Consider the following 22,372-nt stretch of genomic DNA (forward strand, 5'->3'; position numbering starts at 1 on the left):
GTATACTCAGACAGTGATCACATTGACTCCATTGGTCTGATTCTGAAGGGCTTTCCCATGTCCTTCTAATGCCCTAAATCAGGGTTGTCAAACTGCCGGCCCGCGGGTCGGATGCATCATAGCAAAACTGCGCCCACCCCATTGCAGGCAATGGCAAAAAAGTCATGATATGTCGTGACACATCATGTGACATTGTGCGTTTGATACTCCTGCCCTAAATGAATGAAAAATTATGCTTTCCTTCTCCCTCCTATAATATGCTATTTTTTACAACAGAAAACAGCAACATGCGCCATTCAGATGTTTTGGACTACAACTCTATAAACCCAACCAGAAGAGCTTATGGATATTATTATCAAAAGCCTCTGGAAAATAACAAGTTATAAGAGAGCCAGTTTGATCTGGTGTTTAAGGCACCATGCTACAAACTGGGAGACCGTGAGTTCTAGTCCTGCGTAGGCATGAAAGCCAGTTGAGTGACTTTGGATCAGTCACTCACTCTGTCAGCGCAAAACACATCACCAGATTGTTGTTGTGAGGAAAATAGGAGGAGGAAGGTATGTTGGATATGTTCACCAGCTTGAGTTATTTGTAAAAATAATAAAGGGAAATACATATATAGATACATCTCCTCCTAGAAATAAAACTTTTAGAAATAACTATAACAATACCCAACCAATGAATGTCAAATACCTTATATAAAACAATGTTCTTTGTCATCTAGTTTTTCAACCTGCTCATTATCAAATGGTTTCTCTTCTTGTTTTTCCTGCATTGTTACTATACTTCAGTCTGCCTGAATCTCCCATCCAACAAAAGACACTGGTTTAACCCTAATTTTTAGCAAGGCCTAATATTTTTTTAAAAAATGTGCTTGCCAATTTTGAGGTCCTATTTTATCTGCTGATTGAAACAGAATACATTCACTGTCACTCTGTGAGTATGGACTTGAATGTTGCTTTAGTTTAGATTTTTGTAACAGCACTATAACCTTCAGACAAGCTTTGTATGCAATACACTTTATTTATTGAGATCAAATAATTATACCACAATATTAACGTATTCACGGAGCAGCCGTACATTGGTTACAACAATCATACAACTGACTATGCTGCTTTATGCTAAATGATGCTTTGAACATTTACAGCTCATACAATGATATTATCGACAGAAACACTTTTGTTTAGAAATGCAGATGTTCCGGTTTTATGGTATGTTCTCCTTTAGGCTGCAGATAGAATAAGAAGAAAAAAATGAGCCTTGTTTGTGTACAGACTCCAGCCTGTATGCAAAATTGGCAGTTCTTAATTGTCTCTCACTCCAGGTATAAGCTGTTCAGTCTGATAAAGGTATGGCAAGGCAAAGACCCAGTTCTTACCCTCCCCCTATTCCTTACAATAGATGCACAATCACTCAACAGCGATACACATCTAGACTGTGGGTCCTTAATGCTACCTGAGCTTGGTTGTTTTCCTGCAGATGTTTCATTAGCCAGCTAGGTAAAATCACCAGTGCTAGAAAGGAGTGGGGTTTGCTTTCACTTTATATGCAAGTGACATCTAGACTGGTTAGCTAACAAATGTTTTGTTCAATTTGTAAGATAGTTTCCTTCAAAAACAGTCAAGGACCCATCTCAAACCAACGAAGGCAAAGTTCAGTCTGCCTTATGACAGTTATATTTTTAACAGTGGGAAGTTCACGCTATGTACCTGGGATCTGTCTGTAGCTGGAATAAAGAGAAGATAAAGCTTAGTAAGATTTAGCAAAAGTTTGATTCTGTCCTCTTCCCATTGATTCCGATCTCTTTCATTCAATTGTTGAAAAGAACATTTCCCCTTGAAATTATTACATGTAGTTGGAGAGCAACTACATGTAAGTAGTTAATCATGCTCCCTGCTAAGAGATGGCTGTTTCTTTTTCACTGTTAAAATCCTACTTTTGATATATTTTTTATTTAAAGGTAGCACCAATTTCAACAGTCAGCAGAATGTCTGATCTGAATAGAAGTTGAGAAAGAAAAACTTTCCTCCAGTGATGACAAGATAGGACAAACTTTTTTGTAATGTTTTGCAATAGCTGTAGAGTGTAGTTGTGTCAATATCTGCACCTCTGTTATCCTAAATAAATAAATAAATAAATAAATAAATAAATAAATAAATAAATACCTTTGTAAAGATGTAAACACAGTTACTTGGTCCATATATTATATCCATTGAATCACACAACTTCAACATAAATATGGCTCTAGGAACAAATACTGAACTTAATTATGCAGAAAACAATTGAACAGTTATATATTTCAAAATTTCCTTTCAAGGAAAAATATTTTTGTTAGATACACAATTCAAGATTTTGGGTAATTGATCCAACTCTACAGAATAAATTAATTAGTCATATATACATTATCTAAAATGTTGTATTAGCAAAACAATTAAATATAAATGGAGAAAAGTTCCATGTTCACAGTCATAATATTCTGTTGTGAAAAGTATGTGGTTTCATGCACTTAGATTACTAACATTCTAATAAAGAAGAATATCAAATAAATACTTCAATCAGTAAAAAATATTGAATTATATAAACTAGCAGTCAGATAGCAATGAAGAAAATATAGGAGATATGCATGCTTTGGGCTATATATGTATGTGTACACTTTGAGAGGAAACAACTAAATTTCATTTTTAATATGTGCCATTGTGTCCACAGGAACAAATGACCATAAAGGTTATCTAATCTAATCTAAAACTATATAGAGTAATCTTCAGAAATCATAGGAAACTTATTTTGCCTCATCAAAATGCAGAAGAAAAGCTAAAGTTAATTTAATTATATTATGCATATTTTAACCTACAGACTGAAGGCTACAAAACATTCTTACCATACATCTACAAAGCTACTGTAAGGGTATTTCTACCATACATATAACAATTAGTTACTTCATTTCACCACTGTGATGAATCCATTATCATCATCATCATCATCATCATCATCATCATCATCATCATCATCATCATCCACTGTGGGGGAACTTCATCATTCACAAACAAACAAGAGCCACAACCCATCTCCAGCAGTTCATATTCACAGACCTTGGATCAGTTGAAACTCATCATCACATGAATCTACAAACACTGAAAAATATGCTGTCTATCATCACCATGCTTGAGCTGTCTACATATGATCAACGTTAAGGGCTCTGCGGTTGCTACATTTGATTAGTAAATGAAGTTGGGCCACTCTGGTTAAAGCTCTGTGGTTGCTGGCCAAATTCATCAACTTGGCCATAATTAGTTTGTTGCCCAAAATTGCCTTCCTGTTGGTTATACCCACCACTCGACCCATAGCTATCTTGATTGTAGCCACCTTGATTATAGCTGCCGGATTGTTTCTCGAGGGTGTCTTGAGGATACCTTGAACCCGAAGAATGCCAACCAGTCTCCTTAAAAACAAACCAGATATTTCCTGCCCAGAGAACAAAGTTCAAGAATCCAAAGACCTACAGAAAAAGCAGAGCAAGACATAAAATTTCATTTAGGTTTTTTTTTCTCTCTCTCTTTTGATTATTCACATAATTGAGATGTTTCTTTCAAAAAAAAAATCCAAAGACAACTTATCAATTCCAGAAAACCTTCCAAAGATGTGGTTAAAACAAATATTAATCTGTCACCCACATAATAGAGGTAGGAAATATAAATGAACAATAATCAACTGAAAACGGTTTCCAGCTTTCATTTAGTAGGTGGACTGCAAGAAACTAATTGAGAGGAGAGTTTTATTCTTTGATGTTGGATCTGTGGCTTTGCGATGTTGTTACCAAAGGCAATCAATCATTTATTTTTTTTCCCCAAAGTAATTTTTTGCAGTGCCATAATAAATGTTAGCTATTAACAGACTCAGATGATTAAAAGGCCTTTTTCCCTCCAGATTCTGTATAATATCTGGAGAAATCTATTTCATATTCATGCCATTAGGATAAATACACTTTGATTGTTAAATATAACCAGAATGTTCAATTATTATCTTTTAAAACGGTCCTACTTGCTTACACTATGTCTATTTATAGCTGCTCATGCCATTATTATCTTATTATCCTTTGAAGAATCAATGAATTAGGTTAAATATGAAATTCATGGTGGATTCCAACTGAAGAGGGAGAAAAGACAAATGCTGAGTGATTTGGTAGGACACCAATCATTTTATTTCAGACCCTTCTTTTTCTTTTTTTTTTACAAAATAAAAGGAATACTCACAACTGAAGTATTAAGACTTGACATAACAGGGCTGTACACAGGCAAGCACTTGTTGGACTGTTGTTTGCAAGCTGACATCAGTAAGAGTACTTCATTTGGGTCAGTGGCAACCTTTACATCAGATAGTCCTTTAGCCCAAGCAGAAGAACCCACAAGCCACATGAAGGAGAACACCACTGTCACAACGAAGTCCTACAAAACCCAAATTGAACATTGCAGGTTCATGTTTGACAGGCGGAGAAAAGCATGGTAGGACATTGGTACAATGTGAATGAATACAAAGGCCAGAAGGACAGTTCCACTTGATAGCATACTCTCAGAACGCATAAATCCCATGTCCAAAAGTGTACACACATTCGTATTTTCCTACTTATGAAAATCATACATGTGCTCCTGAAGTGGAAGCACAATACATGCTGGATGGAATGAGCCAGAACGTGGACCTAGTTCAATTCTCAGCCCAACAATCTTCAGAAAAAACAGGTGTTATTTGTCAGATGGTTATAAACAAACAGTCCCTTAGAAGATCAACCAATGGGTGGAAACAACTTCTCCCACTCAAAAAAGATTGGCTTCTAGCCTGCGCATGAGATGGGTGGGGGAAAGAGATACAAGAATTTGAGCTTCAATCTGACTATAAATAGACCTTGCATATGATACCCAACAGACTTCTTCTGCTTTACTTCCTCTTTTACCACTTCAAGTGTTGAGGGAGAAACAAGTTCTGGTTCTTGTACTTCTGGCAGTCTCAACCACTGTTATTTGATGCTGCTGTACATGGAAAGAAGATGTCTTTCCATCTTCTTCTGGGTCTGCCTCATTTCTTTTGCCTTTTCCTCTTTTGGTATATGCCTTGCATGATATAGAATGGACTTCCACAACCATTTCAGCTTCGTGGACCGATATGGGGGAGGGGATAGTTCCACGCAAGAAGAGGGCAAGCCTGCATGGGCTCACTGCTCGCGCAAGTGGGGATGAACACTCGAAAGTCAAGGAAATTGACAATTGCCTCTCAAATCCAACCTCATGTCCACTTTGTAAGAGATGGTAACAGGACAAAGTAAGGGATTGGCATAGCCTTGTGCCACAGGCAGACATGAAGGCCTTCCTGAGTCACCCTGAAATGGCCAGGCTAAAAAGTGAAGTTGCGACAGGCCCAGCAAGCTGCAATGGATAATATATTGATTGCTACAGAAATTACAAGGAGATACCCAGCAGATACTGGATACTTATTTAGCTTTTCTGCAATAAATCTACTGATCAGAAGTTTTGTGTCCTTGAGTTCCTTGTATCCAGTTCGGCTTGCTAAGAGAAGACTGAATTTGATAGACAGTGACTCCCTTAGGTTACTATGTGGAGCACCTTCTCCAGTCTGGTACTAGTTCTGATAAGTATACAGCTCTTGGCATTCTCAAGATGCTTTGGCCAAGACCTCTAGAGAGCCATAAGTTGACAAAAACTTCTAAGGCCAACTTATGAGATGTGAACCTCCACCTGCAGTCACACAAGAGAAACATTGCAAGTTGCTTTCTCCCGAGACTGATAAGCTCCTTTCCATTCCATTTCATCAAAGCATTTCCCTCCCAATCCTATGTGGAAAAGAGATTTGGAACAGCTGGATAGCAGCTATAAGATTAGCCTCCAATGGAATTAGCTAGGGGGACAGAGATGCCAGTAGGATCCTATTGCCTACTTTAATGTTGTGCAAAATATACATATTTTACCACTTTTAATGGTAAATTTTAATGGATTTTCTTTCTCGGCATGGTCCAGCCATGTCCAGGCTGCTTTCAAATTTTATCTTTTTTTTTTGCCAGCTTCTCAAGTCACACTAAATTTGCTTCTATCCCTGTTCCCCCCAATTTTCAGAGAATTATCCTGCTGTTAGGCAGATGGTAGAGAGGCAAAGTCCTGAGCTTCGTTACATGATTTCATTCTGAGATTCCATTAAGTTCCAAATAGAAAAAAAAATCTCTTGGAAAATTACCATGGATAATGAGTTTGCACCCAATATACTCTCAGTTAACCCCTATATCCAGATTAGAGCAAGGACACATGCCAGTCAGTTAAGTTAGCAATAAAATATAGCTTGATTTTTAATTATTGCACATCAGAAATAGTTAAATGGCAAAACAGATGGGCAAAACAGAAGGACACAGAACTTTCCAATGGCACAGGAAATACTGTGGATAATTAACATGGACACACCCAAAGGGAGTGACTTTTGTTCATTTCTGTTTTAACCTTATAATGTTCCTCATTAACAACACCTAATTAATGGCAGCCACACAGGCCTGGAAAGTAAGACATCAGGTGATCCCTCTATTCTGAACCATGAAAGGAGCAATTCGTTGGACTGGGATGAAGTATCCAACAAGTATCCCAAGTAGGTGTTGTTACCCAACTTACTTATTCCTCAGAGTTTCTCAACATTAGTAATTTTAAGACATGTGGAACTCAATTCCCAGAATTCACCAGCCAGAAACACTGCGCCAATCCTCAGATATCAGGGTTATGTAATCCAGAGTACGCAAACATATAAAATATTGTATTTTACTGGATTCAAAATTTAATTTTATCCTAAATTTAATTTACTCAATGTTCCCACATTCCGTGAAAGACAAAAACAGCCTCCCCCCTCCCCCACCCCCAAAACTGGCAGGTCATTATTATTATTTTTTTCCTAAGAAAAATCCCCAAGGGCTGCAGGAAGTGTTATGCTAATGTTTCTGGAGGATGTGGAATCAAAACTGTAGAGACCTCTTTGCATTTTGGAGTGGAGCATGAAGGCCAATTAAGTGCATTTGCATGTAGGCTTTCTTTCATCCAAGAAAGCATTCAGATGAAAATCACCTTGTTGCAATCAGTAGTATTATCTTTCTGTGTGTGCAGGAAAAAGTGGAGGGCAAATGTTGATTTGGGTTTTTGTCTGGACACTAAAAAATGTGGCCCAGATTTGCAGGATGAAGGACAACTTCAGTTGAGGCCTGAAGACCAGATCCCTTTTTTTTGGGGGGGGGGGCGGGGGGAGGGTTTAAGTACATGTTCCCATTTATGATATGACTTACTCTTCAGTTTCTTAGAGCTGGGTGAATTGCCGAAATAACCTCCCATTTATAGTGCTGATTATCAGTGCAGGCTTCCCCCAGAGACTACAAAAATATAAAGCTGGTTTTTACAAGGCAGGATAACTCATCCAATTATTTTTTGTGGATTGCAGGCAAAGAAAATGTCACCATTACAACGTTTCTAGTTTACTGCTACTGATGGTTTTCTATTTGTGGATTAGAAATGATGACAAAGGGATGAAAATGCAGTGATGTTAAAATTCTGTCACAACAGAATTATTTTTCCTGAGTAGAATGGTATTGCCTCACCGCAATGGCGAAGAGCAGAAGAACATGGGAATATTGGTTTGAGGTTAGTTGCTGTGCATGACATAGAAATGCCTTTCACATATTAAATAGAAGGATATAAGTTTATGAGGAATTAATGCTGTCCGTTGAAGGTTCAAATAAACTTGCAACAAATGACTTTTAAAATTAAAGATCCTGAAGATGGTACTACAGAGCTGGTTTGAATGAAGTTTTTATATATAGTTATATATACTCATTGCCCCTTTTGGATAGTAATTGGAGAGCCAATGTACATCTGCAGACCCATAATACCAACCACACAACACTTCAGATTAATTTTAAGATATTTAAGCTCTCTTATTCATAGGTGTCTGCATGCATTTACAATGTTGTAGGTCATAGTTATATAAATTATTCTTTGTTGCCTAAACCAAAAATGTCAGCACACATTTTCTATACTATAACACTTATAAATATATCCAAATGTGTTTGAGATTAAGCAATTCTGTAATAAATACAGTCATATCCATTTTGACAATATTCCTTCTCTTCTTTCAGATTTCTGTAATGAGGTCTGTTATTAAGACTTGCTTTTAGGCAAAGCTTTCATATTTCTTGATACCATTTGGACTGATCCTAATGAAAGAGTTACCCAGTTGTGGATTTTGTTTTTTACTGTTACAACCTAAAAATTTTTACATGCTTTTTAAAAGCCAAAGATATTTAACATACATATTTTTATAGGAACTAATTCTCAGATTTTCCTGAGTGGGACAAAGCAGATTGTAATCTAAGGAAATCAGTACCACATTTTTTTAAAATTCAGTAAATCTTTGAAAAAAGCAGCATTTCAATTGTGTAGAAAAAAAATAATAATGTCTCCGCAGGATCTATAAAGTCGTGGATGGAGATTTTAAAAAGGTAAGATGTTGTATCTCTCATAGTCTGTCATAGTATTTGTAATATCTGTAGAAAGGGATAAATAGGAATATTTACTCTTCTTAAATGTTCATAACAAAGGTCTATAAAATCAGTGTAGCTACATGAACTGCTGTCTGTATAGACACAATTATCACTTAATAACAGTTCTCAGATATATTTTTTTTAAAAAAAAACAATATCTGCCCAATTTATCTTGTCAACATCATTGGGCAAACTTTGTTTGCCTTCAAACTATTTCTGTATGATTCTCAATAACAGCCTCCAAATAACACCAAATAACCCTCTAAATAACACTATCCAAAGAGTGTGAAATCTAAGTAGGAAATAGAAAAACCTATAGATGACAATAGAATTCAAACTAACCCAATGGAAGAGATAACTTAGACTGATGCATCAATTACAAGGACAAAGGTATTAGTAGTGGCTGAATGCATACTTACAATCAAAGGACCTCTGTTGTTTTCGCGGTATTTGTTCTGGAAGAAAATGTAAACTACTGTGGCTGCCAAGGAATAGAGGAAGGCAAAGACGGCAATCGTCACAAAGAATTCCGCAGACGAGGAAAAGTCGCCTATTAGTGAAAGTTTTTCTCGTCTGCCTTCACAGGTGGGAGCATCAAAATTCACCTGGTACAACCTGACATTGAGAACAAGAAGAAAGTGAGTTGGAATCAGAATGCAAGTTAGTCCTCTGGAAATCAATCAATCAGAATAGAGCTGGAAGGGATCTTGGAGGTCTTCTACTCCAACCTGCTGCTTAAGTAGGAGCCCCTATACCATTTTAGACAAATGGCTGTCCAGTCTCTTCTTAAAAACCTCCAGTGATGGAGCGCCCACGATTTTTGGAGGCAAGCTCTTCCACTGGTTAATTGTCTTCACTGTTAGGAAGTTTCTCCTTAATTCCAAGTTGCTTCTTAATTAGTTTCCATCCATTGTTTGCATACACTTTCTATGGTATTGAGGTGGATTCCACATGCACTTCAAATGTCCTTGATAGAATGGTGCCCTATGAAGTTTTATTCAAAAATTCTGTGAATCAGTATATGCTACTTGCACACACACAGTAGAGCCGGCTGTTTAGCCAACTACAGTACAACATTTTAAAGGCAACTTCAAAGACTGCACCTCTTTCCAAAGTTGAATGTAGCCAACCAACGGCTAAGAAGCTTTCAAAACACAAACATTGCCAAATATCTTGTATCCTCCACATGTCTTTGGCTGTATGTGGCTCATTGGATCATGGATTGGATAAATTGGAATGCACAATCATACCCAATCTTACATACTGTACACATTGGGCCCCATTCTGCAATAAAAGGAAAAGGAGAACTAAACAATGCCAAAGTTTGGTCTAGTTTAATGAAGGGAAGGACTAGGGGTGACATGATACCAGTCCAATATTTGAGGAGTTGCAATAAAGAGGGGGTCAACCTATTCTCCAAAGCACCTGAAGGCAGGACAAGAAGCAACTAATGGAAAGAAACCAAAGAAAGAAGCAACCTAGAACTAAGGAGAAATTTCCAAACAGCTAGAACAATTAATCAGTGGAACAACCTGGTTCCAGAAGTTGCGAATGTTCCAACACTGGAAGTTTTTAAAAAGAGACTGGACAGCCATTTGTCTGAAATGGTATAGGGTTTCCTGCCTGAGGAGGGGGTTGGACTAGATGACCACTACGGTCCCTTCCAACATCATCTATTATTATTATTATTATTATTATTATTATTATTATTATTATTATTATTATTATTATTATTATTATTATCCCAAAGTAGTCAGGATCGGGTTGGGTTATAAATTTTGTAAAACAGACAGAAACAAATAGGTTCCTAGGTGATACTTAAACACTTCCAATACCTGGATAACGTGTTTCCCTGTCAAGCTACTACGATTGCTTTTTCAAACATTCCATTAGAAACTGCTTTTCTGTATCTTAAATCCATCATATCACATCTTGCACTCTGATATAATAGAGTGTACTATCTGTTATTTGTGTGGTAGTCTCAAAGGCTTCTGAGCCAAACATATTTGTCTCTGTGTTGCATTTGTGCTCTGTTTTATACTTAGACTTCACTAGGCAAAAATGCTGTGATTTATGTACTTGCATTGGACAATATAAGGAAGTATGCAATTTGTGTATGTTGCTGTGCATGGCAGCACTGCTGTTGCTTGTGGAGATCACTCACCAGACCCTGCAAGCTTTTGAAATTTTTTGAGGCAATTTAGGATTGTTTACACTTCTACAGTAAGCAAGACTTCTACAGATAATATTTCATTAAGACTTAGATTCAAAGACACCCTCTATATACTACTAAAATTTTTGTGTCTGTAACCTTTAACTAGGCAAAATGGTGCACTGTAGAGCAGGGGTGTCAAACTCGCAACATCACGTGATGTGTCGTATCACATTTTTTTCCCTATTGCCGGCAATGGGGTGGGTGTGGTTTCGGCATGACGCATCCAGCCCACGGGCCGGCAGTTCGACACCCCTGCGGTAGAGTACCAAAGTACTTTGAACCAAAGTACCTCAAATGGACTAACTTACAGAATATCCAAAATCCAGAACCTTATGATTCCTCTGGAATTGAAATTTGGAAAATGTTATAAAACTTTTTGTGATATAAAACGATCATAAAACACTTTATGATGTAATACAAAACATCATGAAACATTTTTTGCGGTCAACTCCTGATGCTTGAGCATGCTATGCAGTTCCACATGCACTGTTTTTAAGACAGACATGTCTCCGAAAGTCTCCCTGAATTTTTAAGAACCTTTCCAGTGAAGACAGCGCATTAGAAGCTCTGCTGTTGTGAAGTCTTATTTAACAAGCTTTTATGTCAGCATAAAATGATATATTCAGGAATATGGTAAAGATGTATCTCTGAAACAGCGACCCAATGGGACAGGAATTGTGTAGTACTGTTCTCAGAACCACTGTACTGTAGCAGAATTAAACAAAACTCTTTATGGCTTAGTATAATGTATGAATCTATCTAGCCGGAAGATTTCACTAACTTACCATTATTTCTCCATAAAAGCAAGAAACAGAAGAGTTCAGCAGAACAAGACTCACCAAATCAGCCACAAATACAATGCACTAAAGGTATTTATTCCCTGTATCCATCTCATATTTCAGTTTAAATCCATTTAGTTCTCAGGACTCTCTATATCTCTAAATATAGTGTGTGTGTGTTTATTTGTGTGCGTGTATACACATACCTACACACATATCTTTATGTGTGTATATTTGTATATGTATATTATGTGCATGTATGTGAGTATATTCAGAACTCTATGTGCCTTTTATATCCTATCAAACAATGTCCCTATTTATTCCCTAATGTTATTAAAAATAGATTATTTGCACAGATAGCTTTTTGACTGATTTAGGGAATTGTTTTATTTGCTACCTCATTTGTTGCTTTTCACTGCTGTGCTTTGTTGCCAATCATCTTGAGGGTGCCATGGCAACTGAAGAAATGAAGGGCAGAGATGATTGATGGAGGGATCATGTACCACCAACTCATTGTTGACTCTTTGCAACCACATAGGCAACACAGAGCTGCAATTAAAGGTAGCACCACTGGAATTACTTTGATGGCTGCTATTACTATTGTCCTGTCTTCCTCCTTCTCTATGCAAATTGTAAGTCCATGAAGATCCTTGTTTTTTTTTAACCACTGAAGTCTTAGAAATGAAGGAGCAGATGAAGGATAAAAGAGAGAGTCATCCAGCACTTTGGCGACACAAATTACCAAAAAGGAGCTGAAGCAATAGTAGCCCTGAATCATCTGGGGAACATTTTTAGCACCAAGAGTAAGTACTGTGTCATTCTAAAGGTCACAGGAAATTGCTGCTCTGAATATATAATTTTCTGCTGACATAAAGGCTTGTTAAATAGCACTGCTTCCTCCATATGCAACCCTGTGAAGCTTTTTTTTTGCTGTTACCTCGCTATTTAGATCCACGTGAAATTTCAAACAGCTGTCAATCCAACCACCTTATGAATTTGAGTTGGTTATTAGGCTGCTATTTTGAGTTGGTCCAATTCACTGTTTTATTCTCTGCAGCAGCTACTGAGCTGAAGGCAGCAAATGTGTAAATTGACACATAGCGTTATTCAGAAAAGCTGAAAAATGTTTGAGAGAAGTGACTGAATTTAGTTTACTATAATATATATGCCACTCAACCTAACAAAAGCAAGCAATGCACCATTAAAAAGAAACCATTATACACAACAAAACAGATCAACTGCTACAACGCCTAATGCACAGTGGGATGATCCCTCTCACCAGCAATCTGTTCCAAGGATCCCTGAAAAGCTAGGTTTTGAAAGCTTTCCAAAAAATAAAAAAAAGATAAACTCTAATCTCAGGAGGAATTTTGTTCCAAAGAACAGGGAATTATCTCCGTAATCCATGAAGATGAAGTACTTTAAGAGACAGGACCTGGATAAAGTCACTTCCCTAATTTTATTTTGTGGGCAGAAACTGACAACTGGTTCATATTTATGACGGTTGCAGTGTCCCAGGATCATGTGATTACCTTTTGTGACCTTCCAACCAGTGAAGTCAATAGGGAAGCCAGATTCACTTAACAACTGGGTTATTAATTTAACAATTGCAGTGATTCACTTAACAACTCTGGCAGGAAAGGTTGTAAAATGGAGCAAAATTCACTTAAGAAACGTTTCACTTAGCAACAGAAATTTCAGGCTCAGTTGTGGTCGTAAGTCGAGGACTATCTGTATTGCTTTCTGCTTGCTTGTTTGTCTGATGTTAATCTCTGCTTATCTGGATGTTGGTTGTCTGCCGGAGAGAACGTGTTCCGGTCTTTTTGCTTCTTTCTTAGCTTTTTTATTGTGGCTTTTCTTTATGTCTGTTGATGGCTGATTTGTCTGAATGCCAAGCTTCCAAGAATTCCCTAGCATTTTTGGATATACTTCAACCTATGATGCTTAGAATTTCCCAGTTAAAGCTATGGTTGACTCTATCCACGTCCTATGAAAGTGATGGCAAACCTGTGGCATGTGTGCCAGTGGCAGCATTCAAAGCCCTCTCTGTGGACATGCGGGCTATCGCCCCAGCCTCGCCTCCCCCCACAGCCCCCTCCTCACCAGCAGCCTCATGGAGGAGAGTCGCCCCTGGGCACCGCCCATGCGGAGCAGCCAGGCAGCAGGGAGAAAACTCCACCCTCGTGCACCGTCACACGCAGATGCTGCTGCGGGGTCTGGGCAGAAGGCATGGCTGTCATGGCACTGCTGGGCCGCCTGGTGATCTACTGCAGCAGGCCGTGGAGGTGGTGGGTGGCCCTGCCGACGAGTGGGGTGGAGCAGATCAGGGGCGGGACGGGGGTGGGGGCAGTTTTGGGGCACTTGGTCTCTAAAAGGTTCGCCATCACTGTCCTATGAGATTAAGGAGTTTTCATATCTTCTGATTGCTAGTTGGGGTTTAGTTGGTGTTGTGCTCTGCTAGTCTTCTGCCTTACTAATTAGCTCAAACAGAGCACTGAACCATGCTTAATCCCATTGTTCATAATTTATAGCAAGTTGTGTCTCCAATCAGGTTTATGAGTTCTAAGAGGTAATAGAAAGCTTTACAAGCTAATTATGCATGGAGAGTAATGTAAGCAGCTGTTGATGCTGTACCAAGTTCCTCTTCAACCTGAAGCGCTTCCCTTCTGAGGTAATTGGAGAATTTCCATAATCCTCAGACAGCAGGGCAAATACCACATTAGCTGGAAATTATAAGGGGGGAAAGCCTAACTCACCTGGAAGGCACATATCTGGGGAAGGCTATTTGGTCACATCTGTTTGATCTGAAAATGTTGCCAGACCATCTGGCAATCAATGAATTCCAACTCATCCTCTCCTTTTCCCACAGCTTTACCAGGCAGCTGCACCTAAGGTTGCTATTTATAGTTCTATTGCATTTTCCCCTCTGGTTTTTTAGCAGAATTTAAAAATAATGTATTTAGCATGTTATGTCTCTTAGGCGTCAATTTTAAAAATAATGATTGGATGACTACTTCTCCTTGAACAAAGTGCAATTTACTTCAAATAGTCATAAAATTACATTGCACTTCACTACATCTTCTGGTATTGTCCAATAGCAACCTTCCTGTTTTAAATTGCAGGGTGACATGTAACTTAATGCCCCCTCTGTGCCACCCTATTTTTCCCACAGAATGACAAGATAGAGCCAGCAATTTGGCAGCATTCATAGCAGCGATGAACTATTCTTCAAAATTCCCCTCTCATTATCCTTCTGGATGTATTACAGAATCAGGTATGCCCTGTTTTCTTCAGAAGATTTTTCCTACTGGCTGTCAGGTAGGCTGTGTTAGCAGAGTCTTCCTGATTGAAAGCTATCAAAATTACCCATGTTTTCAGGAATTAAAAACTTTTCATTTTATAGCAGAAAACATGAATTGACTAAAGTTAGTCTAAATCAGGGGTGTTCAAACTTGGCAGCTTGAAGACTTGTGGACTTCAATTCCTAGAAATCCTCAGCCAGCCATGCTGGCTGAGGAATTCTGGGAGTTGAAGTCCACAAGTCTTAAAGCAGCCAAGTTTGGAGACCCCTGATCTAAATGCATCCATCATGGTTATGTTTTGCATAAGCTCATGTATTCCCCTGTTTCTACTTCTACTTATAGATATAGTACTAATGGTTGACCCTTCGTTTTTCTTGAGTAAAAGTGGCAAGTCCCCGGTGGGTGGACCAGCTATAGATGGATATTTGGGGTGTGTGTGTGTGTGTGTGTGGAGATGATACTTCATATCAATAAATTTCTCTGCAACTGTGGATATGTTTGGACTTTATTCTGTGTGCAGAAGGAGAAAGTCCATTTCCCCTATAAAATTAGCCTACTTGAGCTCAGCTAAAAAAGATGTGAGTTCTCATCAGTAAGCTTTTTCATAGACTACAGCGGAATATGAGCTCTGCCCAATTAGGTGGCCAAAGACTAGTTATCAGAAGCAAACACCTGTTTAGATATTATAGCAATAGCACTTAGACTTATATACCACTCCATTGTGCTTTACTGCACTCTCTGAGGGGTTTGCAGAGTCAGCATATTGCCCCCCCAACAATCTGAGTCTCCATTTTACCAACCTCGAAAGAATGGAAGGCTGAGTCAACCTTGAGCTGCTCAGGATCGAACTCCCTGGCAATGGGCAAAGTCAGCCTGCAATACTGCATTCTAACCACTGTGCCACCACAGATCCTATTATGACAACAAATAATAATGCAAAACTAATACTCAATGTGAATATTTCACAAAATGGCACAGATATGCTCTGCGATATCTTGATATGACCAACTGCTGTGGAAGAGTGGAAAGGGTATCCCAGGAACATTTCCAGGATCCCAAACCCTCTCATTCCCTCAAGTTGCAACAAGGAAGAAAATATGTTAATACCAATTCATTCTACCATATGGAAAAATGATGTATCTTAGTTCTCATGCAGAACTAAGTCACTTTGGCTGACCTTGAAAAAGCTAAACAGAATTGTAGGAAGTACCCAGGAGTGTAAGTGAAAATTTGAGATTAAAAATGCATCCAGAAAGAAGGCAATGGTAAATCACTTCTAGGTAGTTGCCAGGAAAAAAATACTGGTAGACTTCATGAGTCAAACTCAGCACTAAGATTTTACCTAAACCTTTATTTCAATTATATGTGCTCCTTACCAGTATCTGCTGATGGAAGTTCATTCAATTACATCGGGAGAGCCAAGTATTCCTCACCCTTGCAGTAAGATATGAAATAACTGCTTAGGTCTAGTTATGTCCTCCTACATTTTAAAACAATACAATTGAATACTTTCTTCCGGATAAATGTCTTTATTGATTTATTAAGGTCGCATTAGCCTTCTTCAATCATTCCCTTCAAAGCCTAAAGGTTTGGAAATCAGTGGAGAAGTTTGCAGATTCGCCCTCCTCCTATTTGCTATGATTAAAACATCAAGGGTGTCAGTTCATGCACCCTTGCCTTCAGCCTGGAATCAGCCTTCCAGAAGAATGCTTGGAAGTCAGAGACAGCAGGGATCAGCCTCACATTTACCTGTTTTCAAGGTATCATGAATCTCTAAAGAGAGAGATTTCAAACCAGGTTTCAAAACTGTTCTGCTATGCATGGTTGGATGCACTGTTTTATCAATGTTAAAACAAAGTTTCCTTGGAGAGCAGTCTATTTGCCAAATTATTGATGTTGCTGACCCTTCATTTTTCAAATAACAAAAAATGGAGTTGGGCCAAGCAATGCTGATATTGTTAGGTCCTATGAGTTAGTCAATTAATTGCTGAAGTTGTATATCAGTTGTATCTCAGTTCGAATCCAAGGCAAACCATTCAATATCACAGTAGTCCAAGTCTATGCCCCAACCACCGGTGCTGAAGAGGATGAAATTGACCGGTTCTATGAAGCCCTACAGCACCTTATAGAACTAACACCAAAAAATGATGTCCTTATCATCATGGGGGATTGGAATGCTAAAGTAGGAAGCCAAAAGATAACCAGAATAACAGGCAAGTTTGGCCTTGGAGTACAAAATGAAGCAGGGCACAGGCTGATAGAATTTTGTCAAGAGAATACGATGGTCATAGCAAACACTCTTTTCCAACAACCCAAGAGACGGCTCTATACATGGACATCACCAGACGGTCAACATAGAAATCAGATTGACTATATGCTCTGCAGCCAAAGATGGAGAAGCTCTATACAGTCAGTAAAAACAAGACCAGGAGCTGACTGTGGCTCAGACCATGAGCTTCTTGTTGCAAAGTTTAGGCTTAAACTGAAGAAAGTAGGGAAAAGCACCAGGCCAGTCAGGTATGAATGAAATCATATCCCCGTTGAATATACAGTAGAGGTGACAAATAGATTTAAGGAATTAGATCTGATAGACAGAGTGCCTGAAGAACTATGGACAGAGGTTCGTAACATTGTACAAGAGGTAGCAACCAAAACCATCCCAAAAAAAAGAAATGCAAGAAAGCAAAATGGCTGTCTGAGGAAGCTTTGCAAATAGCTGAGGAAAGGAGGGAAGCAAAAGGCAAGGGAGAAAAAGAAAGATATGCCCAATTGAATGCAGAATTCCAGAGAATAGCTCGAAGAGATAAGAATGCCTTCTTAAATGAACAGTGCAAAGAAATAGAAGAAAACAATACAGTAGAATAGGGAGGACCAGAGATCTTTTCAAGAAAATTGGAGAGATGAAGGGAACGTTCAATGCAAAAATGGGCATGATAAAGGACCAAAATGGCAGGGACCTAACAGAGGCAGAAGAGATTAAGAAGAGGTGGCAAAATTACACAGAAGAACTATACAAGAATGAGCTTAACGTCCCTGATAATCACAATGAGGTGGTCACTGACCTCGAGCCAGACATCCTAGAATGTGAAGTGAAGTGGGCCTTAGAAAAGCTGAGCAACAACAAAGCTAGTGGAGGTGACAGTATTCCAGCTGAGCTATTCAAAATCTTAAAAGACGATGCAGTAAAAGTGCTACACTCAATTTGCCAGCAAATTTGGAAAACTCAACAGTGGCCACAGGATTGGAAAAGATCAGTTTACATTCCAATTCCAAAGAAAGGCAGTGCCAAAGAATGTTCAAACTATCGCACCATTGCACTCATTTCTCATGCTAGTAAAGTTATGCTTAAAATCCTACAAGCTAGACTCCAGCAGTATGTGGATCGAGAACTACCAGAAGTACAGGCAGGATTTCGAAGAGGCAGAGGAACTAGAGATCAAATAGCCAACATACGCTGGATCATGGAGAAAGCTAGAGAGTTCCAGAAAAACATCTACTTCTGCTTCATTGACTATGCTAAAGCCTTTGATTGTGTGGATCATAACAAACTGTGGCAAGTTCTTAAAGAGATGGGAGTACCAGAACATCTTATTTGTCTCTTGAGAAACCTATATGCGGGCCAAGAAGCAACAGTGAGAACTGGACACGGAACCACTGATTGGTTCCAAATTGGGAAAGGAGTCCGGCAAGGCTGTATACTGTCGCCTTGCCTATTTAACTTATATGCAGAGCACATCATGAGAAAGGCAGGGCTAGATGAATCAAAAGTTGGAATTAAGATTGCTGGAAGAAATATCAACAACCTAAGATATGCAGATGATACCACTCTAATGGCAGAAAGTGAAGAGGAACTGAAGAGTCTCTTGTTGCGAGTGAAGAAGGAGAGTGCAAAAGTTGGGTTGAAACTAAACATTAAGAAAACCAAGATCATGGCATCCGGCCCTCTCAATTCCTGGCAAATAGATGGCGAAGAAATGGAAGTAGTGACAGATTTTATTTTCCTGGGCTCCAAGATCACTGCAGATGGGGACTGTAGTCAAGAAATTAAAAGACGCTTGCTCCTCGGGAGGAAAGCCATGGCAAATCTAGACAGCACACTAAAAAGCAGAGACATCACCCTGTCAACAAAAGTGCGTATAGTCAAGGCTATGGTCTTCCCAGTTGCAATGTATGGCAGTGAAAGTTGGACCATAAGAAAGGCTGAGCGCAAAAGAATTGAGGCCTTTGAACTCTGGTGCTGGAGAAGACTCCTGCGAGTCCCTTGGACTGCAAGGCGATCAAACCGGTCAGTCCTAGAGGAGATCAACCCTGACTGCTCTTTAGAAGGCCAGATCCTGAAGCTAAAACTCAAATACTTTGGCCACCTAATGAGGAGGAAGGACTCACTGGAGAAGAGCCTAATGCTGGGAAAGATTGAGGGCAATAGAAGAAGGGGACGACAGAGAATGAGGTGGCTGGATGGAGTCACTGAAGCAGTAGGCGTGAGCTTAAATGGACTCCAGAAGTTGGCAGAGGACAGGAAAGCCCGGAGGAACATTGTCCATAGGGTCGCGATGGGTCGGACACGACTTCGCAACTAACAACAACAACAACAACATATCAAAGAAATGGGAAAAATAATCTTACATATTTGGCTGCTTTCCTAAGGTAAAGGTAAAAGTAAAGGTTCCCCCGTACATGTGTGCTAGTCATTTCCAACTCTAGGGAAACGTTTGAATCTCCGTTTCAAAGCCGAAGAGCCAGCGCTTGTCTGAGGACGTCTCCGTGGTCATGTGGCCGGCATGACTAGATGCCAAAGGCGCACTGTTACCTTCCCACCATAGTGGTCCCTATTTTTCTACTTGCATTTTTATGTGCTTTCGAACTGCTAGGTTGGCAGAAGCTGGGACGAGTAACAGGTGCTCACTCTGTTACGCGGCATTCAGGATTTGACCCACCAAACTGCCGACATTCTGATTAACAGGCTCAGCATCCTAACCCACTGAGCCACTGCATCCCATAAATAACATAAACAGGCCAGTGATGCCAGAGGAGGAGAAAGAATAAAAAGTGTATCATTGTTTCCCCATTCCAATTTAGGAACAGCATTTAAGAGAAACAGAGAAGATAATCCTTTAATTATGTGAAAGGCTTTTCAAAGTATCTCTTCCTTGTTACAAAAGCCCTAGAGGAATATGAGGGATTTAAGTGGGCCATCTATGTACTTGGTAATAAAAATATTCCATAGATGTCAGTGACACAAAATGTTTTGCTTGAGTAAAATCCAGAGAAGATTTACTGGATCCCATTAATTTGTTGTTCTACTCAAGAACTGTAGATAGGAATCCATTTTCCATTCTTATTACTTATACCTTTTCCTATAGTTCTCAATTTTCTGTTTAGCTCAATAACCGTGCAATCTGTGCTCAATAATGCATCATTAGACTTGGAGATCTAAAGCATTGCTGACTAATTATATTAAAAAGTCCCACCAGGATGACCAGCAAGGAATAGGTCAATGCTTTCATGATTGTATTCCACAATTCCATGTCGCCTCATGGGCCCAACAATGCCATTTTTAAAAATTTAATTTGGGTGCTTTTGTGAATGTGTTTGCCTTAAGCAGTTCTATTTCAAATTGTCAAGCTGAGATTGAAAGTGAATTGAGGGAAGAGATGAATATTGCATCCTGCCATGCAGAATCTGTAAGAATGAGCCTTCTGAATCTACATTACTCTTCCTTTAGCATTTTCAAGAGCTCAGTTGCCCTTTCCTATTCAATATGATCTAATATTAGAAAGCAAAAGCAAGGCTATAAGCATCCTTGTTAGGTAGCAAAATGATAGGAATTTGCAAAGCTTGTCATAATTTAATACTGATCCATAAAAATCTTAATGTTTTATGAGGGTTGACCTCTCTTGCCAAATGTCAATGAAGCAACCAACCAATCAAACACAACAATCCTACGCTTATGATCACAATTTAAAATGTGAATCTGTATCCTGATGAGAACATTTTGTTAGTTGTGTCAGAAGAGAGGGAGTACTATTCTTTGTTAATATAGGTGACTCTTTGTGCCTTTTTTTCTAGGCTGAGAAGTTTAATAGGTTTGGGATGTTGATTGCAGAACTCTCATTTCCCCCCCCCCCCTAAATATCTGCTTTGCCTTTAACAGAGTTGTCTGCAACATCCGTGTCACTGTACTACAAGTGTTATCCATTTTGTATGTGCACTGTGACATCACACATACCTACAAAAGGGTTGGAGCTTTCAGTGCAAAAATGATGTTGATTTCATCAGATTAAAGAAGAATTTTCTTCTGCAGGGAGAGCTATTTCCATGTTTGAAGTACATAACTAGCTATTTCAAGAAAAGCTTATCTCTTTGTTTCTTTGGGCGATAGAATATGGGTTTGTGGAAATAATGATAATATTGGACTGGCTTTGTCTTTCCTGATAAACATATCCTGGTGAAGAAAGAAAGACTTGCCTTTTGCTGGGATATTCATTAATGAAATCGACACATTGTGGCTATAATTATTTACTGTATTTCACAACAAGCAGCATGTTTTCAAGTGAATTTATATAGAAGTTTTTTTTTCTTCAAAACTGCACACTCCATTAAACTATAGATGGCCATAGAATGGCCAATTGAATCATTCACATTTTAGCTTAACAAACTCAGCATCAAAAATCTATCATTTTTTCCAGATTTAAGTTCAGTTTAGCCTGCCTCTGTATTAATCTGAGTTTTAAAAGTCGATTTCATAAAAAACATACATATTTTTCAGCATATACATATTTTTCTTTTAATAGTCACATTTTGTATGCAGTTTAGCCAGTGTTCATAATGTCTGTATATTCCTTTTACATATAGATGCAATGTGTGTGCAAATTCCATGAATGTTCATCTTTTTGAAAGTTACCTTTATTTCTCCCTTCTCCTGCTGAGTTAAATAGAATAGATAATAGAATAGAGCTGGAAGGGACCTTGGAGGTCTTCTAGTCCAGCCCCCTACTTAAGCAGGAGAACCTATACCATTTCAGATAAGTAACTGTCCAGTTTCTTCTTAAAGTTTAAGTTTAAGTTTATTAAATTTATATACCGCCCTTTTCCCATAGGACTCAGGGCAGTTTACAAGGTGTTTAAAAACATCAATACAATACAAAAATTTAAAAAAACATTTCAAAAATAATTAAATTTGATCCCTGAAAAAATATAAAAACCCCAATTAAAAACTCAGCCTGGGCCGGAAAGCTCAAAGAGCCAGGTCTTCAGGTCCTAGCGAAATGAACGAAGGTCGGGGGCAGTCCTAAGCTCCACAGGTAGCTGGTTCCAAAGGGCTGGCGCACCCACAGAGAAGGCCCTCCCCCTGGGTGTTATCCGTCGGCAATCTTTTACCGGCGGCACCCTGAGAAGGCCCTCCCTGTGGGAGCGCACAGGACGAAGGGAGCTTGATGCCGGCAGCAGGTGTTCCCTCAAATATCCCAGACCCAAGCCATTTAGGGCTTTATAGGTCATCACCAGC

The 22,372-nt window shown here is 38.9% G+C and overlaps 1 protein-coding gene across 1 annotated transcript in view; it reads right to left on the reverse strand.

Moving 5' to 3' along the window:
* Nucleotides 1-2,216: 2,216 nt before the first annotated feature.
* SYNPR (synaptoporin) overlaps nt 2,217-22,372 on the reverse strand; it is a gene marked incomplete at its 5' end in the record, with an annotated part of 185,287 nt that continues 165,131 nt past the window's right edge. The window contains 4 exons of the mRNA XM_081319077.1: nt 2,217-2,244; nt 3,331-3,496; nt 4,251-4,442; nt 8,989-9,184. Of these exons, the coding sequence (XP_081175203.1) occupies nt 2,228-2,244; nt 3,331-3,496; nt 4,251-4,442; nt 8,989-9,184 (571 nt within the window). The 3' untranslated portion in view covers nt 2,217-2,227. The remainder of the gene's footprint in view (nt 2,245-3,330; nt 3,497-4,250; nt 4,443-8,988; nt 9,185-22,372) is intronic.

Source organism: Vipera berus, assembly GCF_964194415.1.
Source record: "Vipera berus genome assembly, chromosome: 2".
Taxonomy (NCBI): Eukaryota; Metazoa; Chordata; class Lepidosauria; order Squamata; family Viperidae; genus Vipera; species Vipera berus.